Source organism: Mustela putorius, unplaced genomic scaffold (genome assembly GCF_011764305.1).
Source record: "Mustela putorius furo isolate JIRA1106 unplaced genomic scaffold, ASM1176430v1.1 tig00003987_pilon_pilon_pilon, whole genome shotgun sequence".
NCBI classification, from domain to species: Eukaryota; Metazoa; Chordata; class Mammalia; order Carnivora; family Mustelidae; genus Mustela; species Mustela putorius.
The window spans coordinates 126,180-152,115 of NW_025422126.1; the positions used below are offsets into that span (position 1 = coordinate 126,180).

General features: G+C 37.0%; 2 protein-coding genes across 2 annotated transcripts; both read right to left on the reverse strand.

Annotated features, from left to right (window-relative positions):
• Positions 1–8,453: 8,453 nt before the first annotated feature.
• Positions 8,454–9,419, reverse strand: LOC101691141 (olfactory receptor 52N4-like). Its single transcript, XM_004779049.3, has one exon. It carries the CDS (start codon positions 9,417–9,419, stop codon positions 8,454–8,456), a length of 966 nt encoding a protein of 321 aa, XP_004779106.3.
• Positions 9,420–24,647: 15,228 nt separating this feature from the next.
• Positions 24,648–25,637, reverse strand: LOC101674142 (putative olfactory receptor 52P1). The gene has a single exon (XM_004778992.3). The coding sequence runs from the start codon at positions 25,635–25,637 to the stop codon at positions 24,648–24,650; it is 990 nt and encodes a 329-aa protein (XP_004779049.3).
• Positions 25,638–25,936: the final 299 nt, after the last annotated feature.

Sequence of the window (25,936 nt, forward strand, 5' to 3'; positions counted from 1 at the left end):
TCCATTCCCTATAGCCTTTTAAAGTAAATGACAATGATGTTCTAGGACTTTGGTAGACATTAAAATTCCAAGGAGCAATTATCATTGTTGACTATTCATGAAGGATTCAGCATGGATCTCAAATCCCTATTTGCATTGTTCTCAGCCAGCTCAATTTGGGATCATCACATATATGTGATTTTTGTAGTTCTTGTTTTTTAAACTTTCATCATCTCTTCAGAAATATTGTGGAATCAAGTGGATGATTTTCTTCTTTTTTTATCACAATTGTGCTTCAAGGTTTTATTAACAACAAGGAGATTTTTTTTTAATGTAGAATTATGGAAGATTACATTTTATAGCTGCACCATCCCCAGTTGCTATAGATGTCCACTAATATTTTATATAGCCTCCAAAAATGTTATATCATAGACTCTAATAATATACAAACATACATATGGTACATATTGGAAGAGGAATAACTTCTTTTACGTCCTACCTTCTATGGACTTTGGAGAAGATTTCAAAAGAATAGCTTGGAAAGCAAAATGTTCAGGGCCAAATTTGTCGATTTCAGGAGTCACATGATAGAAAAAATCATAGAAAAAATTTTTTTGGTTTAGTCTTAGAGACTCTATAAAGGCGTATAAATATATGATTTAGGCACAGGTAATAAGATGATTTTGATTCTAATTAATGAACAAGAATTACTTGTGCCTAATATTGAAGACACTGTCACTGTATGTTTTGATTCACGTTCAAAACTAGCCTCATCTTTTGTTAGACTCTTTTATTGTTTTTCGTGTACTTTTTGTTCTGTTCAGGAGCCAATTAGCAAAACTGGGAACTAACAAACAAACCTTTCCTATTGGTAAACAACTGTTTCCTTGTCCTGTTGCTTCCTCCCTTCTACTTCACTCAGGCGGCCCTTCCTTGAGCCCTGCTTCTGAAGCCTTACATGGTCAAATTTATTTGCCTTTCTCTGTGATTCTTTCCTCTTGTCAGCAATCTGATTGTCCTAAAATTGGTATTCTGTTTCTTAAAATAATCCATACCCTCACACTTAATTTCAAATAAAGTTTATATTCCTTTGTAGCACATGCAGCAGTTTGGATTTATTCCTTCTTTTAAAGTTTTATTTAAATTATAGTTAGTTAACATAACTGTAATTTTGGCTTCAGAAGTAGAATTTAGTGATTCATTATATATATATACATATATATATATGTATATATATATAACTCACACACACCCTGGATTTATTCTTGATATAATTACTTTTAAATATAGGAAAACGTATCCAAAAAAGATCAAAATACTCTCATGTTATCATCAACAAAAGATGATTCCTGTTCACAATTGGATAAATGTTTTTTCCAGAAATTTCTTGCTACCTCTATGTTTGAATAAACATGCACTGCCTAATCATGGAGCAAATCATTCTTCTTCAATGGTAATGTAATTTGATGAACACTAAAGTCATCTAAATGAATTCATAGCAAATTGTGACAAAACAGACACAAAAAGCTTGGAGATGAAGCTGGTTTGACTTTGGACTATTAGGTCAGAATTCTGAGGATTTCAGCTTCCTAGCTCCATCTCGAGAGCTTGGAAGTGTGTGACCCACTGGACTATATGAAGCCTGGTACTTTTGCCAAATACTCATTTATAATTACACATCTTCCTATTAAAGACACAGCCTTGTATCTTTGATGTTTTCCCCTGACTGATATTAGTGCAAACCAATTAAGTCCTAGAAAGGAAACTGTGTTTTTTTTTTTTTTTTTTTTTAGCAGTTAGAGATTAGCAGGACATGGCATGTGATCCTGCAATGGAAAACAGTTAATATATTCTCCCTGAAAATAACCTAGTAGCTGTTTTATAGATGAAATCACTTCTAGAGCACCATATAACCTTATATTCTCTCATTTTAGCCCTCACCCCCTTGAAAAGTTTCTCTAAGCCTCTATTTCCTGCCAGGATAGGGGAAAGAGTCCATCCCTTATGCAGGATACTGCCAAGAAAACATAAGAAAAGATTAAGGATGAACCATTAATCATCACATTGATTAATCATCACATCTGGGATTAATCAATGTGATGAAGCCAAGGTTTCAGTACTTAAGTGGTTATGAGCAGAGACTCACAGTCTGAGGTCCTGGCAATGGCAGGGGTTTCCTATCTGGAAAAAAAGACATAACACTGAAAAAAAAAGCTTTACACATGAGCTGAGGATGTGTTCTCAGCTGACAGATGGCATAAAAATTATGAGCTCTGGAATTTATGGGGAGTAGTAAATAGCTCAGGGATCTAAGGATAACAGACTTCCCTGAGAGACATGAGGAGAGAACAGCCCATAGAGAGAGGAGAAATCCTAGGATATTAAATCCCAATAGGTTAGGGGAGGAGATTAATTCATAGATATGTTTCCTATCAATAATACCTGAAATCACATATAAACAGAAAAATACATTCATTTATGAAACCATAATGGTCCTATAAAAAGTGGGCAGCTTTATTAGTGTTTGGATTGTTCTTGACTACAACATTTCAAGGGATTCTAAAATCTATGGTTATGATGTCATGCTTTAAAAAAAAACTTAGAGGAGAAAGTATTTATTCACTACGTATGGTGTTCTTCTGTGTTTACAAAATATGGTAGGCAGAGAATGATCTATAAACTGTCATGGTCCATGTTTACATGGAAACTGTGATCTAATTTGGACAGGGGAATAAAATACTAAACAAAGAATCTAACATTTCTTTTAACTTCAACTTCTTTGAAGTGGGAGAAGTGCTTTAATTCAAAAGTACCCAGAGTTATGATAGCATAATAAACGGAATTAAGTTAGTCTTGATGTCAGAGAAGGATTTACAGAAGAAGCACCAGTTTGTACTGAGGATACTTAGAGTAGGTCTTAACTAGGGTGTTTGTTTGATTGATGTGGATGAGGGGAAGGGGAAGGATTCCAAGAACTTTAAGATTCTGAAATGAGAGGATCATGTTAAATTCAAGGTAATAGAGAAGGATAAGTATGGCTGAAGCCCTAAACTGTGCTAGAAAATGAGATATGATGTGATATAGAGCTGTTGAGCTCATAACAGAGGCCAGAGACTTATAAGCAAATTTATGCTAAAATCAAAAAGGACCACTGAAGCTTTAAGGAGAATTAAGACCTTGCAGCAATGACAAGACCAGATTATATATGGCAAAAATAAATATAAGTAGATCAAGTGAATAGCAGTAATCCAAAGGAGCAATGACTGGGTGTTGAACTAGGATGGGGCCGTGGAGATGAAGCAAAGCGAATAGATTTAGAAGCTGTGGTAGAGGTAAAATTGATCATTTCTATGACCAAAGAATAATTCTTTTATTATTTTTAAATTTTTTTCTTTAATTTTTTTTTCTTCCCCTTTGAGTAGAGTTTACAGAAAATGTTACACTAGCTTCAGGTATACAATATAGTGATTCAACAAGTCTATACATTATGCTATGCTCAGGACAAGTGTAGCTGCTCTGTGTCATTGTACAATGCCACTACAATACCCTTGACTCTGTTCCTTAAGCTGTACCTTCTATCCCCATCACTTACTCATTCCGAAACTGGAGGCCTGTACCTCCCACTTCCCTTCATCTATTTCACCCAGCCGCCCACTCCCCTCCCCTCTGGCAACTATCAGTTTGTCCTTGTATTTATAGATCTGATTCTGTTTTTTATTTGTTTATTCATTTGTTTCATTTTTTAGATTCCACATATAAGACAAATCGTATGGTATATGTTTTTCTTTTTCTGACTTGTTTTTCTTTTTCTGATTTATTTCATGATACCCTCTAAGTCCATCCATGTTGTCACAAATGGCAAATCTCATTTTTCTTTATGGCTGAGTTATATTCTAGTGTGTGTGTGTGTGTGTGACACCTTCTTCATTTCCTTATTCATTTGTCTATAGATGCATACTGAGGTTGCTTCCCTATCTTGACTATTATAAATAATACTGCAGTAAACATAGTGGTGCATCATATCTTTTACAATTTGTGTTTTCACTTTCTTTGCATGAATACCCAATAGCATAATTATTGAATCATATGGTATTCTTATATTTTTAATTCTTCAAGGAACCTCCATACTGTTTGTCAGTGACTCTACCAATTTGCATTTCCATCAACAGTGCAGTGTTCCTTTCTGGAGATTTTAGATAACTAATTCATTTTCTTAATAGATCTATGACCACTATAACTTTACATTCCTTCTTAGATTGCTTGCAGTGTTTTTAATAGGTGCCTATGTCATCTACGTTTTCAGATGCATGGGTAAATTTGCTCTTGACATCCTCTTCTTGTTCACTTTGGTAAATGTTTCATATTAGTCTAAGAAATAAAACTATATTTAAAGCTGGTGGATGTTGTTTACTGTGCATGTCAGTCAGTTGCTTATGTTCAGATAGTCTATACTATTTATATTTTGCTAATTCTCTGCTCTTTAGTTGCTGAGAGGTTGTGTTAAAATATCCAACTATGATTTCATTGTGGATTTATCAATTTCCCCTTCTAATTCTATCCACATCTTTTGTGAGTATGTTTATGTGTGTATACTTCTATAATGATATTAACCATGTACAAAGTTAGGTATTTTTTCCTGATGGATTGCCATTGTAATCATTATGAAATTTTACATTTTATTACTCCTAATATTTATTGTGTTAAAATCTACTTTGCTGTTTACAGCCACACAAGCTTTTTCTTATAGTGTGTGTATATATACATATATACGTATGTACATATGTATACATATATAGTATATAATATATAATATATAACATATAGATGTGTATATATAAACACACATTTATATTCATGTATTTACATATAATGTATATGTTCATATATACATAATATATATGTAATATCTTCTAAAATAATATAGTTTCTTTTTTATTTTTTTTTAATTTATTTAACAGACAGATCACAAGTAGGTAGAGAGGCAGGCAGTAAAATAATATAATTTCTAAGGATATTTTATTTTTCATGTCATTTTCTTTCACTGAATTGCTTAGTCAAATTACATTAATGTAATTTTTGCCATGTTTGCCATGTTTGTATTGTCTTTTTTACCATGTCCCATCTGTTCTTTCCTTTGTTCCTCTTGCCATTTTTGACCAATAAAATAGGTGTTATTATTACCACTGTATTTTTCTTCAATGTTAGTTTTGTTATGCATTCCTATATTTCATTCTGAGCTTCCATCAGGTAATCATTATTCTATATTCTGAATAACATACTTACTTGAGTATTACCTCTCAGCATTTGTTTATGTGAATAGGTATTTATTTTATCTCCTTTTTTTTTTTTTACTATGTTATGTTAGTCACCATGCCGTATTTCATTAGTTTTTGATGTAGTGTTCAATGATTCCTTATTTGCATATAACAGTGCTCATTGCAACATGTGCCCTCCTTTATATCCATCACTGGGCTAAACCATCCCCCCACTCTGCTCCCCTCAGAAACCCTCAGATTGTTTCCCAGAGTCCATAGTCCTGTGGTTTGTCTCCCCTTCTGATTTTCCTCCCTTCAGTTTTCCCTTCCTTCATGAGACCAGGATTCTAAGTTGCAAGTGTTTTTTAAGCACTTCAAAAATATCATTTCATTGTCTTTTGGCTTCCATTGTTTGTATTGAAAGTTGACCAGCAGTCTAAGGCTGCTTCATTAAATGTAGTGTGCAGAGATTATGACTCTGCAAACTCATGCCACAGTATATATTCTGAATAAAATATCCCCAGTTCCATAAAGGCCTGCATGTGTGTATATGTACATGTTAGTAAAGATGTTTATCATATATCTGTGGTGACAGAGAGTGAAAAAACTTAGATATTTACAATCAAGGAATGATTAAGAAAATAGTCTTGATTGCATGCTAGGAAAGTTTATAAAGTTCATAAAATAATCAAAAGCAAGAAATGAAACATGTATTTTTTAAAAATACATTTTTTAAAAAATAATTGAGTAAAAAGTAAGTAACATACTATTTTACTGCAATAAAATGGATATAAGTTTCTAAAATAAACATTTGTGAATGACTTCATAGTCAGATGTTTAAGAATATTTGACAGACATATGGAGAAATGTCAATGGCCTGAAGATCAAAAGTGAAATAAGATGAAAACAAAAGGCAAAACAAGAAAAGGACCTAGAAATGAGAGAATGTCATTAAGAAAAAGGTATCATGAAGTTTTCTTCACTTTGAACTTGTACCTGAGCTTCCATGAGTCTATTGCTGAATTAATAAACCTGGCAGTTATTAGCATATAATAGCATTTATGTCTATGTGTACTGGAATGCCTAGAGAATGAGTGCAAAAAGAGAGTTGATCCCAGGGATATGCCTGTATAAAGAAATTCAGAAGAAATAGGAAAGCAAATGGAACTATAAGGAACATTCAGTGAGAATGAAGAATGACTTAGAATGTGTGATGTGTTCCAGAATTCAAGAAAAGAGAGGGTTTCACTACCCAGCAATTGCACTACTGGGTATTTACCCTAAAAATACAAATGTAGTGATCTGAACTGATCTGAAGGGGCACATGCACCTGAATGTTTATAGCAGCAATGTCCACAATAGCCAAACTGTGGAAAGAACCTAGATGTCCATCAACAGAAGAATGGATAAAGAAGATGTGGGGTGTATACATACATATACACAATGGAATACTACACAGCCATCGAAAGAAACAAAATCTTGCCATTTGCAATGATGTGGATGGAACTAGAGGGTATTAAGCTAAGTGAAATAAGTTACTCAGAGAAAGACAATTATCATATGATCTCTCTGATGTGAGGAATTTGAGAGGCAGGGCACAGAGTTGTAAAGGGGTAGGTAAGGAAAAAAATGAAACAAGATGGGATCAGAAGGGAGACAAACCATAAGATACTCTTAATCTTGTGAAACAAACTGAGGGTTGCTGGGGGGTAGGGGTGGGGTAGAGATAGGGTGGCTGGGTTATGGACATTGGGGAGGGTATGTGCTATGGTGAGTGCTGTGAAACTTGTAAGCCAGGTGATTCACAGACCTGTACATCTGGGACAAATCATGCATTATATGTTAATTAAAAAAAAAAAAAAAAAAAGAAAGAAAGACAAGAGAGGGTTTCTATACAAAGGGACTAATCCATTATATTGAATATTTTTGAGAGATAGGCCAAGGTAGGCATAGAGAAGGACCATTGGCTTTAGTAATATGAAGTCATTTGTGAAAGGTACAAAAGCAATTTCGATGAAACAATGAAATATATTCTGAAGAAAACAAGAAATGGGTAAGAATTATTTCAAGATGTATAAGTAGGGATAATGAATACTGGTAGCCTTTAAAGAAATTCTGTTATCAAGATACATAGAAATATAATGTGAAAAGAGAGTGATTTTGTGATGAACACTTATTTGTTTTATGCCTTTATAAAATAAAAAACACTTGAGGTTACATTTCAACAAAACAGAAATTTCAACAAAACAGAAATTAATGAGCATAAATTACCAACATCAGAGAAAAGTTATTCTTAGAAGTTGGTCAGGAAAAATCAACTTTGCAGTCTTCATTATGCTATCTGTGACAATGCTGTAAAAACCATCACTATTTGTAGTTTCTTACTTCATGTTAATTTAGAAAGATATTATACAGAAAATACTCAAGCAATTCTTAGTTCAATTCTCAGTTCAAAAGAAGAAAAGTAACTATTGCTCTCCATAGCCCTGTACTTGTAGAAATACATTTATTGTATTTTGTAGTAGTCATTAATAATTGTCATTAATATATTTCATAAGTCTCATAACTGCTATTCATAGCTCCTTCCAAACTGCACATTCTTTGAAAGCCACCTTGAAGACAAAACGCAACCCACCAGTTGGGAAGGAAGCAATTGCCTAAATGTCTCATGCTAGGACAGACTTGGTCAGGTATAAGGTCACCAAAGTTCTCATAAGACCCCAGAGGCTTACACCTCACACACAGAAGACTTTCTAGTTTCATCTTTTAAAAATTTCTAAGAAAACAGGATTTTTGTGAATAATGAGAATATGTAATATAATTTTTCCAGAGTTAAATACAGTTATCAATTTAGAAATTCCACTTACAGTAAAAAAAAAAAAATGATTTGGGTCATCTAACCCCAAATAATTAGCTTCACTTGATTCAATTTTCTAGATAATTATCCCAGCTTCTCATTAATATTTTTCTCTCTTGGAACCTAATATTATTGAGTCCTGGAGATAAAGTTACACAGAAAACCTGGAGGTAAAAAACTCATATGGAGGGAGATGTGGCATGAAAAATTACATTGGTATTCTGCAGAAAATTTAATGGGAATGAACTACTCATCATGCTTACCTGGAAAAAGCATATATCTATTCTTGGAAATTTTTCTGCCTAAACAGACAAAGAGAAGCATTCTTTTACTTCACATCCCAACCCAGGCAAAAATCCCTTTCATTTGCTCTGGGACTTGACATCCTTAGAACCTGAAGTGATCCTTATGACACAGTCTCGTATCTGCTTGGTTTTCACCCCGTAGACAATAGGGTTCACAGTGGGAGGCAAGAGCAGATAAATATTGGCCACAATGATGTGGCAAGATGGAGGGATTGTGTGGCCCCCAAAGCGGTGGGAAAAGAAGGAGAAGAAAGCTGGACTGTAGGAAAAAACAATGGCACAGATGTGGGCAGTGCAGGTGCTGAAGGCCTTCTGTCGAGCATCTGCTGAAGAGAGGCTGATCACTGCCTGGAGGATCATGGTGTAGGAGACTGTGATGCACAGGATGTCAAAGCCCCCAATCAGGAGGGCAACCGTCAGACCATAAATGACATTGACCTTGATATTCCCACAGGATAATTTGGCTACAGACATGTGGTCACAGTAGGTGTGGGGAATTATATTCCCTCTGCAGTAGGGCAGGTGCTTGGTGAGGACAGTGAAGGGAATGATGAGCAACACTCCTCTGAGAAAGGTAGAAAGCCCAGCCTTTGCAATAACAGAATTGGTGAGAAAAGTAGAGTAGTGCAAAGGGTAACAGATAGCCACATAGCGGTCCAGGGCCATAAGCATGAGCACCCCAGACTCCATCCCTGTGAAGGTATGGACAAAAAACATCTGGACCAGACATCCATCAAAGCTGATTTCCTTGAAATGGAACCAGAAGATGCAGAGAGCTTTAGGAATTGTACTAGAGCATATAAAAAGGTCAGTTAGGGAAAGCATAGCTAAAAAATAGTACATCGGCCTGTGCAGGGAGTCCTCATAGAGGATGAGGTAGAGGAGCCCACAATTCCCTACCACAGCCACAGCATACATGGTGCAGAATGGGAAGGAAATCCACATGTGCATGTCCTCCAGTCCTGGGATCCCATTAAGGATGAATGAGGCTGGAGTCAGATCTGTTTGGTTTAGCATTAACATCATCAAGCTAGGATGATCATTAATCATCTTAGAGAATTTGTGGGTCCTCCTAGATAGAGATAAAAGAGAAAATGTCTTGGTCATAGTCACTGTCTTAATTTCTTTTGCCCTTTTTCTTCAAGGTACATTTCAATGGCCAAAAAAAAAAAAAAAAAAAAAAACAATTTTTTTCTGATTTCCAAGGAATTTAAGCATAAATTTTGTTTAAACCAAATAGATTATTTTATATGTGTATTTTTTATTCTTTCATTTATCAATGTAGACAACAAATTCTTTTTAGTGCTTAATACTCACCTAGTTCTTTAATAGATAAATGGTGTCCATTTATAAAAGACAAAGTTGGTTATTATTTTTCTGAAGCTATTTTTATTAAACAATATTATTTAAATATTAATAACCATACACATATTCCAGAAAAACAAACATGAAAAACCATAGAACTTTAAATAAATCATATCTTGAGAAAAAAATATAGTAATGTCTTTTGCATGTGGGCTTTAGGAAGTTGAAGATAGGGCTAAAAATAGGAGCCAATCATGACACACTTCATCAATCTCTGAATAGCAGGATTCTTCTAAGGAAATAATAGCCTGAGATAGGGACATCATGTTTCTCAGATAGCATACTGACAAGTACCTCTGTGAGAATATTTTAAAAATATTAAAATATCATTTAATTACTATTATTTGGAAAACACAAAAGGAACCTCTAAAAATAAAAATAATGTAAATGCATAAATCACCATAAAAATATTAAATAAAATGGTATCAATAAAACAGAAAAGCCAAAGGATTCCTAAATAAATCAATAAAATGTTAAACTGACAAAAGGCAGAAAAAATACACTGATTGGGTTATTAGGATAAATTATGTAAATGGCCCTATATAAGTAGAAATAAATCTGTTAATTTTATAAAAATGTATGTATGGTATAGAGGTCCATATCATAAAGAAAACCAAAGAAAAAAGTTAAATAATATACAATCCTCAGAGAAAACACACATAAAATTTGGAGCAGACATATTAATATCAGATGAAGTAGAAATTAGAGAAAAAAAAATTGGGCCAGAATTTTTTTTTTTTTTTTGAGAAATTCTAGGTAAAAGTTATAGGATGACTAAAGCTGATTAAATTAAATTAAAGTTGATTGTTTTAGCAATGATAATTCTACTCTATCTTTGATAATATGTTGATAACCTAAATCATGAGAAACACAGAAATCTTCTTATGTAACTTGTTAGTATACAGTAGGTATTTACATTAAGACCTTCCAAATTGACACTAAAATCTGATGAAAGCTCCCATTTTCAAATTATTGCCAATGATTTGATTTTAAGCTAACATATCTGACTTGTTATTAATCTTCAATTTAGACAAATCATCAAAATATGGTAGTCTGGATTATGTGGAGAGGAGGACATCTAGTGAGATGCCTAAATTATAACCATTATCGCTATTTCTGCTTCTGTAACTTCGCTTGCTAACCCATGAGGAGATGGAAAAATACCAGCAGACTTTCTATAGACACTCTGTAACCACACATCCCCCTCCCAGAATTGAACCTGACAGAATGGCTGCCCCCGGACCCCGCCCCCGGACCCCTCCCCCGGCTCTGGGCCAAGAGATAACAGCCATCTGACGCCAGAGAAACCCCCACCCAGAATTGGATGTAACAGAATGACTGCTCCCGGACCCCCCATCTGGCTCTGGGCTGAGAAATAACAACCATCTGGTGCCCCGTGGCTTGACAGGAAGACCCTGGTCAATCCTGAGGTGACACATACCCTAGCGGCGCCAACTCAGCAGTTTGAAGAATCACCCTTTGTCTGAAGAGCCCTTTGCCTTAACCAATAATCCATTCCCAGCCTTTTCCAGCTCTGTAGCGCGCCAGCCATATTATAGAGTTCCTTTTTGATTTTCCCGCGGTATGTGGCAATTTGTTTCAAGATACTATGATGTATGCTAAGTCCCTGCCTCCCCAAAAATAGTGTATAAAAAGTGTTGTGATCCTGAGCTTGGGACCTCTTAGCGTCACCGGCAACGAGTGCGCGGAGGTCCGGGTTCGAACTCATAATAAACGACCCTTGCTGTTTGGCTTTGACTCTGGACTCTGGGGGTCGTCTTTGAGGGGTCTCAAAATTTGGGCACAATACTAGGTCTCCTGTAGGACCAAAACTGCAACCCTGAGTTCATCAGTGTTTTGTTATTTTTTAAGATTTTATTTTTTTATTTGACAGAAAGAGAGATCACAAGTAGGCAGAGAGGCAGGCAGAGAGAGAGGGGGAAGCAGGCTTCCTGCTGGCAGAGAGCCCAATGTGGGGCTGGATCCCAGGACACTGAGATCATGGCATGAGCCAAAGGCAGAAGCTTTAACCCACTGAGCCACCAAGGCACCCCTCTTCAGTGTTTTAAATACACTTAAAAATTGTTTGCAAATGAGTTTACAACATTACACACACCAAAGAACTGTCACATATCATTTACAAAAATATAAATTTAAATATATAGCACAGATAAATATATTACAATTATAGGAATATAAACCTTAGAGGTCATGCTTTAAAAGAACTTCTAGCACTTCTGTACTATTATTCTCTCTTTAAAAAAAATACATTTAGTCTGTTAATTATAAACTTTTCCCTGTTATGATCACCTTTCTCCCTCAGTTTGTAACTCCCTGTGTTCTAAATATTTACTCACATTTGCAGCTTCATCTTTAATGTAAGCCAATCTTGACAGTTTGGACAATGCCTAATTCTAGGTCTTAATATTTCCCGTGTAGTACCTACTATAAAATAATCTTCTGTATGCTCTTTTTTTTTTCATAAAGATTACTTTAATCATTTAGGAATGGCTTTATTCTTACAATAATTTTTAGGTTCTGTACAGATTCAATTCATTTGACAAATGCCCTGCTAGTGATAGAAGTTTAAATCAAAGTGACACAATATTAATCACAAATTTAATCTGTTCTTTAAAAAATTTTAAATTATTTCCCACAGTCTAATTCAATATATCTTTCTGGAGAAATTTACTGATATTCTGTTCCAGGTGTAGAGTTAGTGTTTCTGAATATTGCTACATCTCTCCCATCTTTCATAAAGTACAGCCTTATATACCACTCACTATCAATCCTCATTTCCAAAATCTATTGGCAGTGATCTGTTCCTCATATCCACACCCCACCTTGTGAGCTGGTTTCAGCCTGTGGATAACCAGCATTGTAGTTGGACTGGTCCTTGTGATTCTTGTGATGACTGCAAGCTGCCTTCAGCAGAAACCATCAGAAAACTTTGAAAGAGAAAAAGGTTTATTACTTATGAGTCCTGGAAATCATATGGCAAATGGGACCACACAGAGAAGTGAAGACAGGGGAGTGTGTGGGGGCCTGTGGTTATGCTTTTATTGAGCTTGAGGGTGGAGCCTAGGATATCTCAGGATCACTCTTTATATAAGTGAATTTAAAATGTAAGAATGGGAATTTAAAGCACAGCAAGAAAAAGAAACCAAATGGTCAATTATCAGAATCACCAGAGATCTGCAAAACAAAGGAAGTGTGGGTATTATCTAGTTAGCTCTGTGGCTGGTAATGTGTTGTTTATCTAAGAGCATCCTGGAAACAGGTGCCTGTCTGAAATGGATACCTAGGCAATCAAAACTTAAATCAGGCACTTGCATTACAAAGACCAACTGTCAGGAATCGTACTACCTCCTCCCACTAAACCATTCTGAATTCTTATGACATGACAATAGGTTCCTCCTGGTAAGTAAAGCCACATAATATGTATTGACCTAAAATATATTTTGGTGTAAGGAAGGATCTCCAGAGTTTAACTCAAGTAAAATCAGACACTTAAAGAAAAAAGGGAAGGCAGGTAGGCAGCAAGAGAAATTTGAATATGGACTCTCAAGACCTAGGATTGTTCTTTATGTATTTCCCATTACTCCCTGACATGGGATTGGTCCATTCTTGGTTTCCATCACTCCCAATGCACATATTCCTATTCAGTTATTTATATAGATATAAAGATTATGAACATTATGAACATCTAAATGGATTTTTTAATGCCAAAAGTGGGGAATAAATATTTCCAACAGCCCCTGCATCATTGTCTTACATCACTTTCTGACTTAAGCCTAGGTAAATAGAATAAAACATTTACATTCGTGGGGTGGAAAAAAGCCGTTAGTACCAACCTTAAATCCTTCTTCCTCTTTACCTCTATGTCTAATATAGAAATTATCTTGTCACTGAACCCTATATTGTTCTAGTTAAGTACCTTAGTTTGGGGAAGGAAAAACAAGGAGATAAAATATATCTGGTCCAATTTTTCAGGAATTTGGTTGTCTGAACATCACAGTCTCTGTGCAAGTTCTTAACTTCTTGATATGAAGACTGTTGACCTGAGTCTGATAGGAAATGTTATATACCTCAAAATATCCTGAGGGAACATTTCAAAGCTTCAGAGATATAAGCTGGTATTGAAATCAAGCTAACCTCCAGGGTCCCATATGGTGATTGACAAATACCTAAATATGTATTTGTATATATATATGAATTTATATGTGCATATATATGTATGCATATTATATATGTATATAGATAGATAGATATGTGAATATATATGTGTGTGTGCACAAGTAGATAGATACCTGGATATAGATCAGAAATGAGATATTTTAATAGAACCTAATGCCTTCATTACCCCAGAAGTTTGGCTCCTTTCTCTATGAAGTTTTGCAAAAACCCCAAGGGAACCAAGTTGGATATTATGTGAATTATGTGAGTGATTTACTCACATTTTCATTAAATTACTCTTATAAAATTACCTTTTAAGATATATTTGTTTGTCTCTCCATTGAAGTAACATTCATCAGTATATATTTTTAAATTTATTAACATGGATATATACCCAGGTATTGCTTTAATAAAAATGGAGTATTATATTATTACACATATATAGTTGTTTTTAAAATTAAGAATGGATACTAGCGGGGGGAGACAAGATGGCGAGGAAGTAGGAGGAGGCGCCTTTTCAACTTGTACCCCAAAGTGAGCTGATTACCTACCAAAGAACTCTAATCACCCATGAAATCAGCCTGAGATCAGAATTATACCTGTCTGGATCTCTACAGGGGGAGAAGACACCAGTGGGCAGGTAAAGTGGAGTGGGAATGGTGACTGATATCAGAAGATAAACAAAAGGGGGAGGGAGCCACCAGAGGCAACCAGTTGGAAAGTAATAACCCAATATGAGCGAGAGTGCCCTGCATCTGGGGACCAGCATTAACTTGGAGACTGATTGAAAGCACTCCGAAAGAGCAAAGGATCAAGGGGGTGGGGGGTATGGGAGTATCGGAATGGCTAGGTACAGGGGCTTAAGTCCCTGGTCCCAGGACAGTCTGCCCAGCGCTGAAGCAGAGAGAGTTCGGCGGAGAAACGAGCTCTTGGTCCCTAAGCCAACAGCACACCTGAGAACGCGTGGGGTCCATTTCCTGTGAGGGGATGGGAGCCACACCGGGCAGAAGAACGTGAGAGCCCTGCTACAGAGCCTGAGATACTCCCCTGAGAGAGGTATAAAGGCCCAGCCGGTGCCCTTTGATACGTGCCATTGTTTCAGAGCCTGCACCAAAACTCCCCCCCCCCCAAAGAGAGGTGCGCGAAAGCCCATCCTGGTGCTCTCGGACCGGCGCCCCATTCTCAGAGCCTGAGACCCATGGAGGAACCTCAGCCTCCCCTGAAATTGGTGCGTGCAAGCCGGGCACTCTTAGACCCAGAAAGACCAGGCACTCCCAACCCCAGGCCAGCGGGAAAATCTCAGTGTGCAATTGCTGCTTGGAACCTCTCTGGCGGTCTAGAGCTGCCCAGAGAGCCACCACTGCCTTGGCTTTGGGTACAAGCAAAAGATCCTGCGCCCCCCAGGGACTGCGACTTGAAACCTGCTCTGCCAGCGGCCAAGGGGTAACTTATTTAGGCTCTGCAGCCAGAATGAGGCTTCCCTCTGAGAGGGAGATCAGAGTGCGGTTTGTTTTCCTTTAAAACTACAAAAACCATCAAAAGCGGTCAAAGTGAGAAAAAAAAAAAAAAAGTGAACAAACATTAAAAACCGCCAGAGAACAAAAGCCTGAAAAAAAAAAAACAGTTTCCTCAGAGCCCACCCCCTTGAGGGGGGCAGGTGGACTTAAGTCAGGGAACATCATTGACTGAAAACCCTTGTGGCAGGCCCCTCCCCCAGAAAACAAACCAAGAAAAAAAAAAAAAAGGGAAAAAAAAGACTACAAGAGAACAACCACTACTTCATAGGAAAACTTTTATTTTTGATTCATTCTCACTATTTTTAACCTAATAACCATCACAACGAGCTGTCCAGTACATCAAATTCCGTAATAACCTTCTAACCTGAACTTTTTGATACATACACCTAGGTTTTCTTTTCCATTTCTATTTTTTGAATCCCTTCTTTTTTTTTTTTTAAAGATTTTATTTATTTATTTGATAGAGAGAAATCACAAGTAGATGGAGAGGCAGACAGAGAGAGAGAGGGGAAGCAGGCTCCCTGCTGAGCAGAGAGCCCGATGCAGGACTCGACCCCAGGACCCTGAGATCATGACCTGAGCCGAAGGCAGCGGCTTAACCCACTGAGCTACCCAGGTGCCCTAATCCTTTCTTTTTTTAATTTTAGTTTAGTTTAGTGTAGTTTATTCCTTTTTATTTTTATCTTCTAATATGCATATAGAGTTAAACTTCAAAGTAATCCCCTTTCCCCAATCAATACTATCCCTAGAGGTAAACTAATTATTAATCTCCCTTTATCTTAGGAAAGTTGAGTCCTTTAACAAAGATATCAAGATAAATCCATCCCATCTTTTTCCTCCACAAGTGTTTCTGTGTTTTTGTGTTTGTCCTGATAGTATATAAATCTTACACTTGGGGTTCTTTTTGACGAGGTTCTTCCTTTATTTGCATATATATTTTTTTCTCTTGTCATATACTTTTATCAGTCTTTTTATTTGTCTGTTTTTGTTTGTCTACTTCATAAATCTTACCTTGGGGCCCATTTGGGCTGAACCTTCTCTTTCATATTCCCTTTCTTTCCTGTCTCTCTCTCTCTCTCTTTTTTTTCTTTTTCTTTTCTTTTGTCTCTCGTTTGGGTGGGTAATCCTGATTGCTCAGAAGTGTTCCAGGGTGCACCTTGACTGCACCATGGTTAATACATCCAGCTACATCTGTTCAGTCATCTCCCACCAAAATGACTAGGAGGAGGAATGCCCAACAGAAGAAAAATACAGAGGATGAACCTTCTGCAACAACCTAACGGCTATCAACATAGACAATATGTCGGAAAGAGAATTCAGGCTAACAATTATACAGGCAATAGCTAGGTTGGAGAAAGCCACGGATGATCAAACAGAATTGATTAGGGCCAAGCTGAGAGTGACCAGACAGGATGTTCACAATGTTAGGGTGGAGCTTAAAGCTACCAGGGAGGGGGTTCACAATGCTCTCAATGAGTTCAAATCTAATCTAAACTCTCTCAAAGCTAGGGTAACTGAGACAGAAGATAGAATTAGTGATCTGGAGGACAAACAGATAGAGAGAAAGGATCAGGAGGAATCCTGGAACAAACAGCTTGGAAACCACGAAAACAGAATCAGGGAAATAAATGATGCCATGAAGCGTTCCAACGTCAGAATTATTGGAATCCCTGAAGGGGAGGAGAAAGAAAGAAGTCTAGAAAATATAGTGGAACAAGTTCTTCATTAAAATTTTCCCAATCTCACAAATGGAACCAGCATTCATGTACTAGAGGCTGAACAGTCTCCACCCAAGATTATACATTCCAAAAAAACATCACGACTCCTTATAGTCAAATTGAGGAATTATAATTGTAGGTATAATCTCTTGAAAGCCGCTAGGGCCAAGAGGCTCCTTACTTACAGAGGAAAGCCCATCAGAATAACATCAGACCTGTCTACAGAGACCTGGCAAGCCAGAAAAGGCTGGCAAGATATATTCAGGGCACTAAGTTAGAAGAACATGCAGCCAAGAATACTTTATCCAGCAAGACTGACATTCAAAATGCATGGAGAGATAAAGAGTTTTCAAGACCGGCAAGGCTTAAAAGACTATGCAAGCACCAAGCCGACACTGCAGGAAATATTAAGGGGGGTTCTATAAAAGAGAAAAAATCCTAAGAATAGCATTGAACAGAAATATAGAGACAATCTACAGAAAGAAAGACTTCAAAGGTAACTCGATGTCAATAAAAACATATCTATCAATAATCACTCTCAATGTGAATGGCCTAAATGCGCCCATAAAATGGCACAGGGTTGCAGATTGGATAAAATGACAGGACCCATCCATATGTTGTCTACAACAGACCCATTTCAAACCTAAAGATACACCCAAACTGAAAGTGAAGGGATGGAGAAGTATTTTTTATGCCAATGGGTCTCAAAAGCAGGTTGGGGTAGCTATTCTCATATCAGATAAATTAGATTTTAAAGTAAAGATTTTAAAGTAGTCAGAGATACAGAAGGACACTGCATAATCCTTAAAGGGACTATCCACCAAGATGATCTAACAATTGTAAATATCTATGCCCCCAATATGGGAGCAGCCAATTACATAAAAAAAATGTTAATCAAGATAAAGAGTCATTGATATGAATACACTAATCGTAGGAGATCTTAACACGCCTCTCTCAGAAATAGACAGATCATCGAAGCAGAAAATCAATAAGGAAACAAGAGCATTGAATGACACATTGGAACAAATGGACCTCATAGATATATACAGAACATTCCACCCTAAAACAACAGAATACTCATTCTTCTCAAGTGCACATGGAACCTTCTCAAGAATAGATCACATACTGGGTCACAAATCAGGACTCAACCGATACCAAAAGACTGAGATTATTCCCTGTATATTCTCAGATCACAATGCTTTGGAACTGGAGCTTAATCACAAGGAAAAGTTCAGAAGGAACTCTAACACCTGGAAGCTAAAGGCCACCTTGCTTAAGAATGCTTGGATCAACCAGGAGATCAATTAAGAACTGAAACAATTCATGGAAACCAATGAGAATGAAACACTTCGGTCCAAAACCTATGGGATACAGCAAAGGTACTCCTAAGGGGGAAATACATAGCCATCCAAGCCTCCCTCAAAAAAATTGAAAAATCCAGAACACAGCAGCTTTCTCTACACCTTAAAGAACTGGAAAATCAACAACAAATCAAACCAACTCCACACATAAGAAGGGAAATCATCAAGATTAGAGCTGAGATCAATAAGATAGAAACCAAAGATACAGTAGAACATATCAATGAAACTAGAAGTCGGTTTTTTGAAAGAAACAATAAGATTGATAAGCCACTGGCCACACTAATCCAAAAGAAAAGAGAGAAAGCCCAAATTCATAAAATTATGAATGAAAAGGGAGAGATCACAACTAATAGCAAGGAAGTAGAAACAATCATCAGAAGTTATTATCAGGGGCGCCTGGGTGGCTCAGTAGGTTAAAGCCTCTGCCTTCAGCTCAGGTCATGATCCCAGGGTCCTGGGATCAAGCCCCGCATCGGGCTCTCTGCTCAGCAGGGAGCCTGCTTCCTCCTCTTTCTCTGCTTGCCTCTCTGCCTACTTGTAATCTCTGTCTGTCCAATAAATAATAAATGAAATCTTTTAAAAAAAAAGAAGTTATTATCAACAGTTATATGCCAATAAGCTTAGCAACCTTGATGAAATGGATGCATTCCTGGAAAACTATAAACTCCCAAAATTGAACCAGGACGAAATCAACAACCTGAATAGACTGATATCTAGTAACGAGATTGAAGCAGTGATCAAAAACCTCCCAAAAAACAAGAGCCCAGGACCTGATGGATTCCCTGGGGCATTCTACCAAACTTTCAAAGAAGAAATAACACCTATTCTCCTGAAGCTGTTTCAAAAAATTGAAGCAGAAGGAAAACTTCCAGACTCTTTCTATGAAGCCAGCATAACCCTGATCCCCAAATCAGGCAAAGACTCTACCAAAAAGGAGAGTTTCAGACCAATATCACTGATGAATATGTATGCTAAGATTCTCAACAAGATCCTAGTCAACAGGATCCAATAGCACATTAAAAAGATTATCCACCAGGACCAGGTGGGATTCATCCCTGGGTTACAAGGATGGTTCAACATTCGCAAATCAATCAAAGTGATAGGACAAATTAATATGAGAAGAGAGAAGAACAACATGATCCTCTCAATTGATGCAGAAAAAGCATTTGACAAAATCCAGCATCCGTTCCTGATTAAAACACTTCAAAGTATAGGGATAGAGGGAACATTCCTGAACTTCATCAAATCTATCTATGAAAGACCCACAGCAAATATCATCCTCAATGGGAAAAAGCTTGCAGCCTTCCTGTTGAGATCAGGAACAAGACAAGGATGCCCACTTTCACCACTCTTGTTCAACATAGTATTAGAAGTCTTAGCAACAGCAATCAGACAACAAAGAGAAATAAAAGGTATCCAAATTGGCAATGAAGAAGTCAAACTCTCTCTCTTCACAGATGACATGATTCTTTATATGGAAAACCCAAAAGACTCCACCCCCAAACTACTAGAACTCATACAGCAATTCAGCAACGTAGCAGGATACAAAGTCAATGTGCAGAAATCAGTGGCTTTCTTATACACTAACAATGAAAATACAGAAAGGGAAATTAGAGAATCGATTCCATTTACTATAGCACCAAGAACGATAAGATACCTGGGAATAAACCTAACCAAAGAGGTAAAAGGATCTGTACTTGAGGGAACAGAACACTCATGAAGGAAATTGAAGACGACACAAAAAGATGGAAGACCATTCCATGCTCTTGGATTGGAAGAATAAACATTGTTAAAATGTCTATACTGCATAGAGCAAGCTATACTGTTAATGCCATTTGGATCAAAATTCCACCAGTATTCTTCAAAAAGCTGGGGCAAATAATCCAGAAATTTTTATGGAATCCCGAAGAGACCCCGAATCGCTAAGGAAATGTTGAAAAACAAAAATAAAACTGGGGGCATCACGTTACCTGATTTCAAGCTTTATTACAAAGCTGTGATCACCAAGACAGCATGGTACTGACATAAAAACAGACACATAGACCACTGGAACAGAGTAGACAGCCCAGGTATGGACCCTCAACTCTATGGTCAATTAATCTTCGACAAAACAGGAAAAAATATACAGTGGAAAAAAGACAGTCTCTTCAATAAATGGTGCTGGGAAAACTGGACAGAAGAATGAAACTCGACCATTCTCTTACACTGTACACAAAGATAAACTCAAAATGGATAAAAGACCTCAACATGAGACAGGAATCCATCAGAATCATAGAGGAAAACATAGGCAGTAATCTCTTCGATATCAGCCACAGCAACTTCTTTCAAGATATTTTTCCAAAGGCAAAGGAAACAAAAGCGAAAATTAACTTTTGGGACTTCATCAAAATCAAAAGCTTCTGCACAGCAAAGGAAACAGTCAAAAAAACAAAGAGGCAACCTACGGAATGGGAGAAGATATTTGCAAATGACAGTACAGACAAAAAGTTGATATCCAGGATCTATAATGAACTCCTCAAACTCAATGCACACAAAACAGACAATCATATCAAAAAATGGGCAGAAGATATGAACAGACACTTTTCCAATGAAGACATACAAATGGCTATCAGACACATGAAAAAATGTTCATCATCACTAGCCCTCAGGGAGATTCAAATTAAAACTACATTGAGATATCACCTTACACCAGTTAGAATGGCCAAAATTAACAAGACAGGAAACAAAATGTGTTGGAGGGGATGTGGAGAAAGGGGAACCCTCTTCCACTGTTGGTGGGAATGCAGGTTGGTGCAGCCTCTTTGGAGAACAGTGTGGAGATTCCTCAAGAAATTAAAAATAGAACTTCCCTATGACCCTGCAATTGCACTCCTGGGTATTTACCCCAAAGATACAGATGTCGTGAAAAGAAGGGCCATTTATACCCCAATGTTTATAGCAGCAATGGCCACAGTCGCTAAACTATGGAAAGAACCAAGATGCCCTTCAACGGACAAATGGATAAGGAAAATGTGGTCCATATACACTATGGAGTATTATGCCTCCATCAGAAAGGATGAATACCCAACTTTTCTAGCAACATGGACGGGACTCGAAGAGATTATGCTGAGTGAAATAAGTTAAGGAGAGAGAGTCAATTATCATATGGTTTCACTTATTTGTGGAGCATAACAAATAGCATGGAGGACATGGAGAGTTAGAGAGGAGAAGGGAGTTGGGGGAAATTGGAAGGGAAGGTGAATCATGAGGGACTATGGACTCTGAAAAACAACCTGAGTGGTTTGAAGTGGCAGGGGGTGTGGGAGGTTAGGGTACCAGGTGGTGGGTATTATAGAGGGCACAGACTGCATGGAGCACTGGGTGTGCTGATAAATAATGAATACTGCTATGCTGAAAATAAATAAATTTAATTTAAAAAAAACCAAAAAACTATGCATTGAATATATTATTAAAAAATCTTCAAGTAACTTCTTAAAAAAAAAGAATGGATACTAGCATATTAAATGTTTTTCAAAAGAAGGTTTTTAAGACTCTAAAATATTTTTAAATAACTGTACAGAATTTAGTTATTTTTTCTATCATTTGATATCCAGGGCTTTTTTATTTAATAAAAATACTAAAATAAATATAGTTGCTCATAAATCATCTATGACACTCTATTATTATTTATTTAAATCACATAGGGTTTTCATTCTGTCATGCCAAGGACAACTTTATGTTCACGACTTTTACACTTATTTTATTGAAGAAATGGATATGTCAATGACATTTGCATTTATAGATGCTGACTAGCTAAAGATACTGACTTTTATTTTTTTTAATTTCTAGCCTCATTGCCCTCAGTCTTGAATTTTTTAAATTATTTCTTCCTTATGGACCTCACTGAAGCTTCCTTTTTAACCTAATATAATTTCTTTGAGAACAAGGAGGAAAACATTATTGAAATGGAAGAAAAGCTAGGATTGGGTGGTATGACAGATGTCACAGAGGAGAGATTCTGGAGAAGGATGTATGGTTAATAATACAATGTGTTGTAAGGAAGTCTGGTTAGAAAAGATTACCTGTGGCTTTGGTGGCCAATGTTTCAATGGAAACTTTAACTTATGGTGAAATCAGATTATAATGTAGGAAGGGATTGGAGACAAGGAAACAGAAGTAATTGGATCCAAAAGTATTTTTCAGAAACTTGCATAAAAAAGGTCAAAAGAAATTTTGGTGTTGGATCAATGTGCATATAAATTTGAACACTTGTGGAAATAGGAACTAGAAGAAGTGAGTGATGGTCTGAGCTCCCTAGAGTATATTTTATGAAGCTTGCTTGATCAGAAAAAAAATAATTAATAATAAATATGTACAGTAATAAAGGAGGAAAAAATGCCTATATATGTCAAAAGTTAACATGAGGATTAGAATTTGAGGTGTATACTTCTCATAGTGTCATTTTTCTTTACAGAATAGAAATGAATGGACTCTGGCAACCATGAGGGGAAGGGGTATATAAGAAAATTGAAAATTAAAACAATCTGAGGGGTTTGAAGTAGCGGGGGGGGTGGGAGGTTGGGGTACCAGGTTTTATAGAGGGCACAGATTGCATGGAGCACTGGGTGTGGTGAAAAAATAACAAATATTGTTATGCTGAAAATAAATTAATTAATTAAAAAAAAAGAAATTTGAAAATGATAAACATTAACTATTTCAAACCATGCAACAGGTAAAAGTATAGCTATGTAGCAACAGATTCCTACTTAATATCCAAAACTGTGAGCAAACAGTGTTTGGAGTCTGCATGTCTTTATATTTTTTCTTTAGAACTGCTCCACACTGAGTATAGGAACTCAAAACACAGAAGTATAGAAGTTTCCCAGAGTTGGGGTGTAGGATTTGTATGCTGGCAAGATTATAAGTTTGAAGTATAAAACTGAAAGTCAGCTGATAAACTATAGTATTTAGAATTGCCTAAATTCTTAAAAATCTTTTACGAATATCTCGATTCGAGGATTAGAATGAAAAATTAATTAAATCAGTACCACCCATAGTGACAATCCTCCTAGAGAACACGATACTGATTTTCTTTCCTTTGAAAAACAGACAATATTCAGCATATTTTATTGAATTGTAATATTTCAAAATTATTTATCCCCACCTCTGTGAAGTATCACAGTCAAAACATTCATATTCTTGGGAGGAAAGCTTTAAAAAGCTGGTCTTCGATGTTCAGCCCTCAGGACTGATACTCTTCAAGAGAGAAAGGGTCTATGAATTTCTAGCAGTGGGTTTTGTGTCTCCTTTCCCTGGCATTATGGGGTGACTCTCTTTTCCTTCTAAATAAATGGATGAATGCATGGCCTCATCTATTGGTTTGTGTAAGTGACTGTTCTTTGTAAGTTTAGAGATAGAAGTCAATGGCCTCTGGGAGGCCCTTGTAAGAATGTGTAAGAATATTTGGACATTGCTTTTCAGGGAATAATATCCAGGTCATCTGGAATTAAGTTCATTCCCTAGAGTGTAGAGACAAGAATATATCTATAGGATGAATATTCCAAATTTAGAAATAAAGGGCTATTCCTGACCTATCCTATACTCTCATCTGTAGATGTGTTATTATTTTGTACCAGAGGATTCTAGATTTCAAACCTTAGCTCTCCCATTTGCTAATATTGTGGGTGTTGGTGATTCCTTCTCCTCTTTTGGTTTCAAGTGCTAATGGAGAAAATACAACCTTTATCCAAAAGCAGGTAAGTACCTGGCAGGTCTACTTTCTTTAACTTGTGGCTCTATGTCCTATCTCCTGCTCCTTGCAGATGGTAACACAACAGCTATATTGTGAAGTATGAGTTTAGAAACCCATACCTGTTGGATTAGGAGAGTGTCAGAGAGTAAGGGAAGTTCTTATGACTACGCAGAGTCTCTTCTAACCTATACTTCCTGGGATGGAAGTTAAGGATGCTTAACTAATTTGACCTCCTCTGTGATTTATTATTCCTGGAAATAGTCTAGGAGGTACTATGGAAGACATTAGTGCAAGACTAAAATCTCTTTCCAGTCTCGAATAATGAGGATTATTTAATCTTGAAAATCTTCTTTTTTGGACTAAGTCCTTCCTATACCTCTTGATCACTCAGATACCTTGACCCCAGTTCCCTGTCCTCTTTGAAACACTCTCACAACCCTTTCCCGAATTTCTTTGGTCTTAACTCCATATACCATAGGATTAAGAGCAGGTGGAAAGAGCAGATAAACATTGGCCAAAAGAATGTGAATATGGAGTGGAACATGGTGGCCAAAGCGATGGGTAAAAAAAGAGAAGAGGGCTGGTGTATAAGAGATTAGGATGACACAAACATGAGAACCACAGGTCCCCAGGGCCTTGGACCGAGCTTCACGGGATGAAAGACGAAGGACAGCTCGTGCAATAAAAACATAGGAAAGACCAATGCAAAATAAGTCAACCCCTATGACCAACAGTGCTGCTGTCAGCCCATACACACGGTTAGGCCTGGTGTCTCCACATGCTAGTTTCACAACAGCCATGTGCTCACAGTATGTGTGGGGGATCACATGGCTTTGGCAGAAGCTCAAACGCCCAATGAGGAAGGGACATGGAAGCATGAGCATGGAGCCCCGCACCATAGCTACCACTCCAATTCGGGCAATGATAGTGTCAGTGAGGATAGTAGCATAGCGAAGTGGATGACAAATGGCCACATAGCGATCAAAGGCCATGGCGAGCAGCACAGTAGACTCCATCATGCAGAAGGCATGAATGAAGAACATCTGTGCCAGGCAGGCAGAGGCAGAGATGTGTCCGGATCCACACCAGAGGATGGCCAGGAGCTTGGGAACTGTGGAGAAGGAGGCAGCCAAGTCAATGGTTGAGAGCATGCATAAGAACAAGTACACAGGCTTGTGCAATGCTGGTTCAGTGGCAACAACAATCAGGATGGTGATGTTGCCCACAATTGTGGCTGTACCCAGGCAGCACACTGGGAGTGAGAACCACAAGTGAAATTGTTCCAGACCTGGGATGCCCAGGAGGAAGAAAACAGAAGGGTCCAGATTAGTATGATTAGGAGACTCCATGGACTGGACAAAGGCTCTGAGCATCTTCTCTGGTCAGAAACCCACACACAGTATCACACTACCTGAAGAGACAACACAGGACAGAGATGTGAATGAGCCTTGAATGACACTTACTAGATATAAGTGTTAGGCAAATGTTATCAACCGTAAATTAGGATAATAAAAATAAAATCCTTTAGAGTTGTTAAGAGAATTATATTGGTTAATATTTGTACAGACCTTTGAATAGTACTTTATATATAATACTTGTTAAATAAAATACATTAATGTGAAAAAAAGATTCAAACAGGCATTTAAAGAAATCAAAATTGTCTTCTAGCTAA

Excerpts from the sequence above, each read along its gene's own strand:
- LOC101691141 (XM_004779049.3), bottom strand. The coding sequence starts at position 9,419 with ATGTTAATGCTAAACCAAACAGATCTGACTCCAGCCTCATTCATCCTT.
- LOC101674142 (XM_004778992.3), bottom strand. The coding sequence starts at position 25,637 with ATGCTCAGAGCCTTTGTCCAGTCCATGGAGTCTCCTAATCATACTAAT.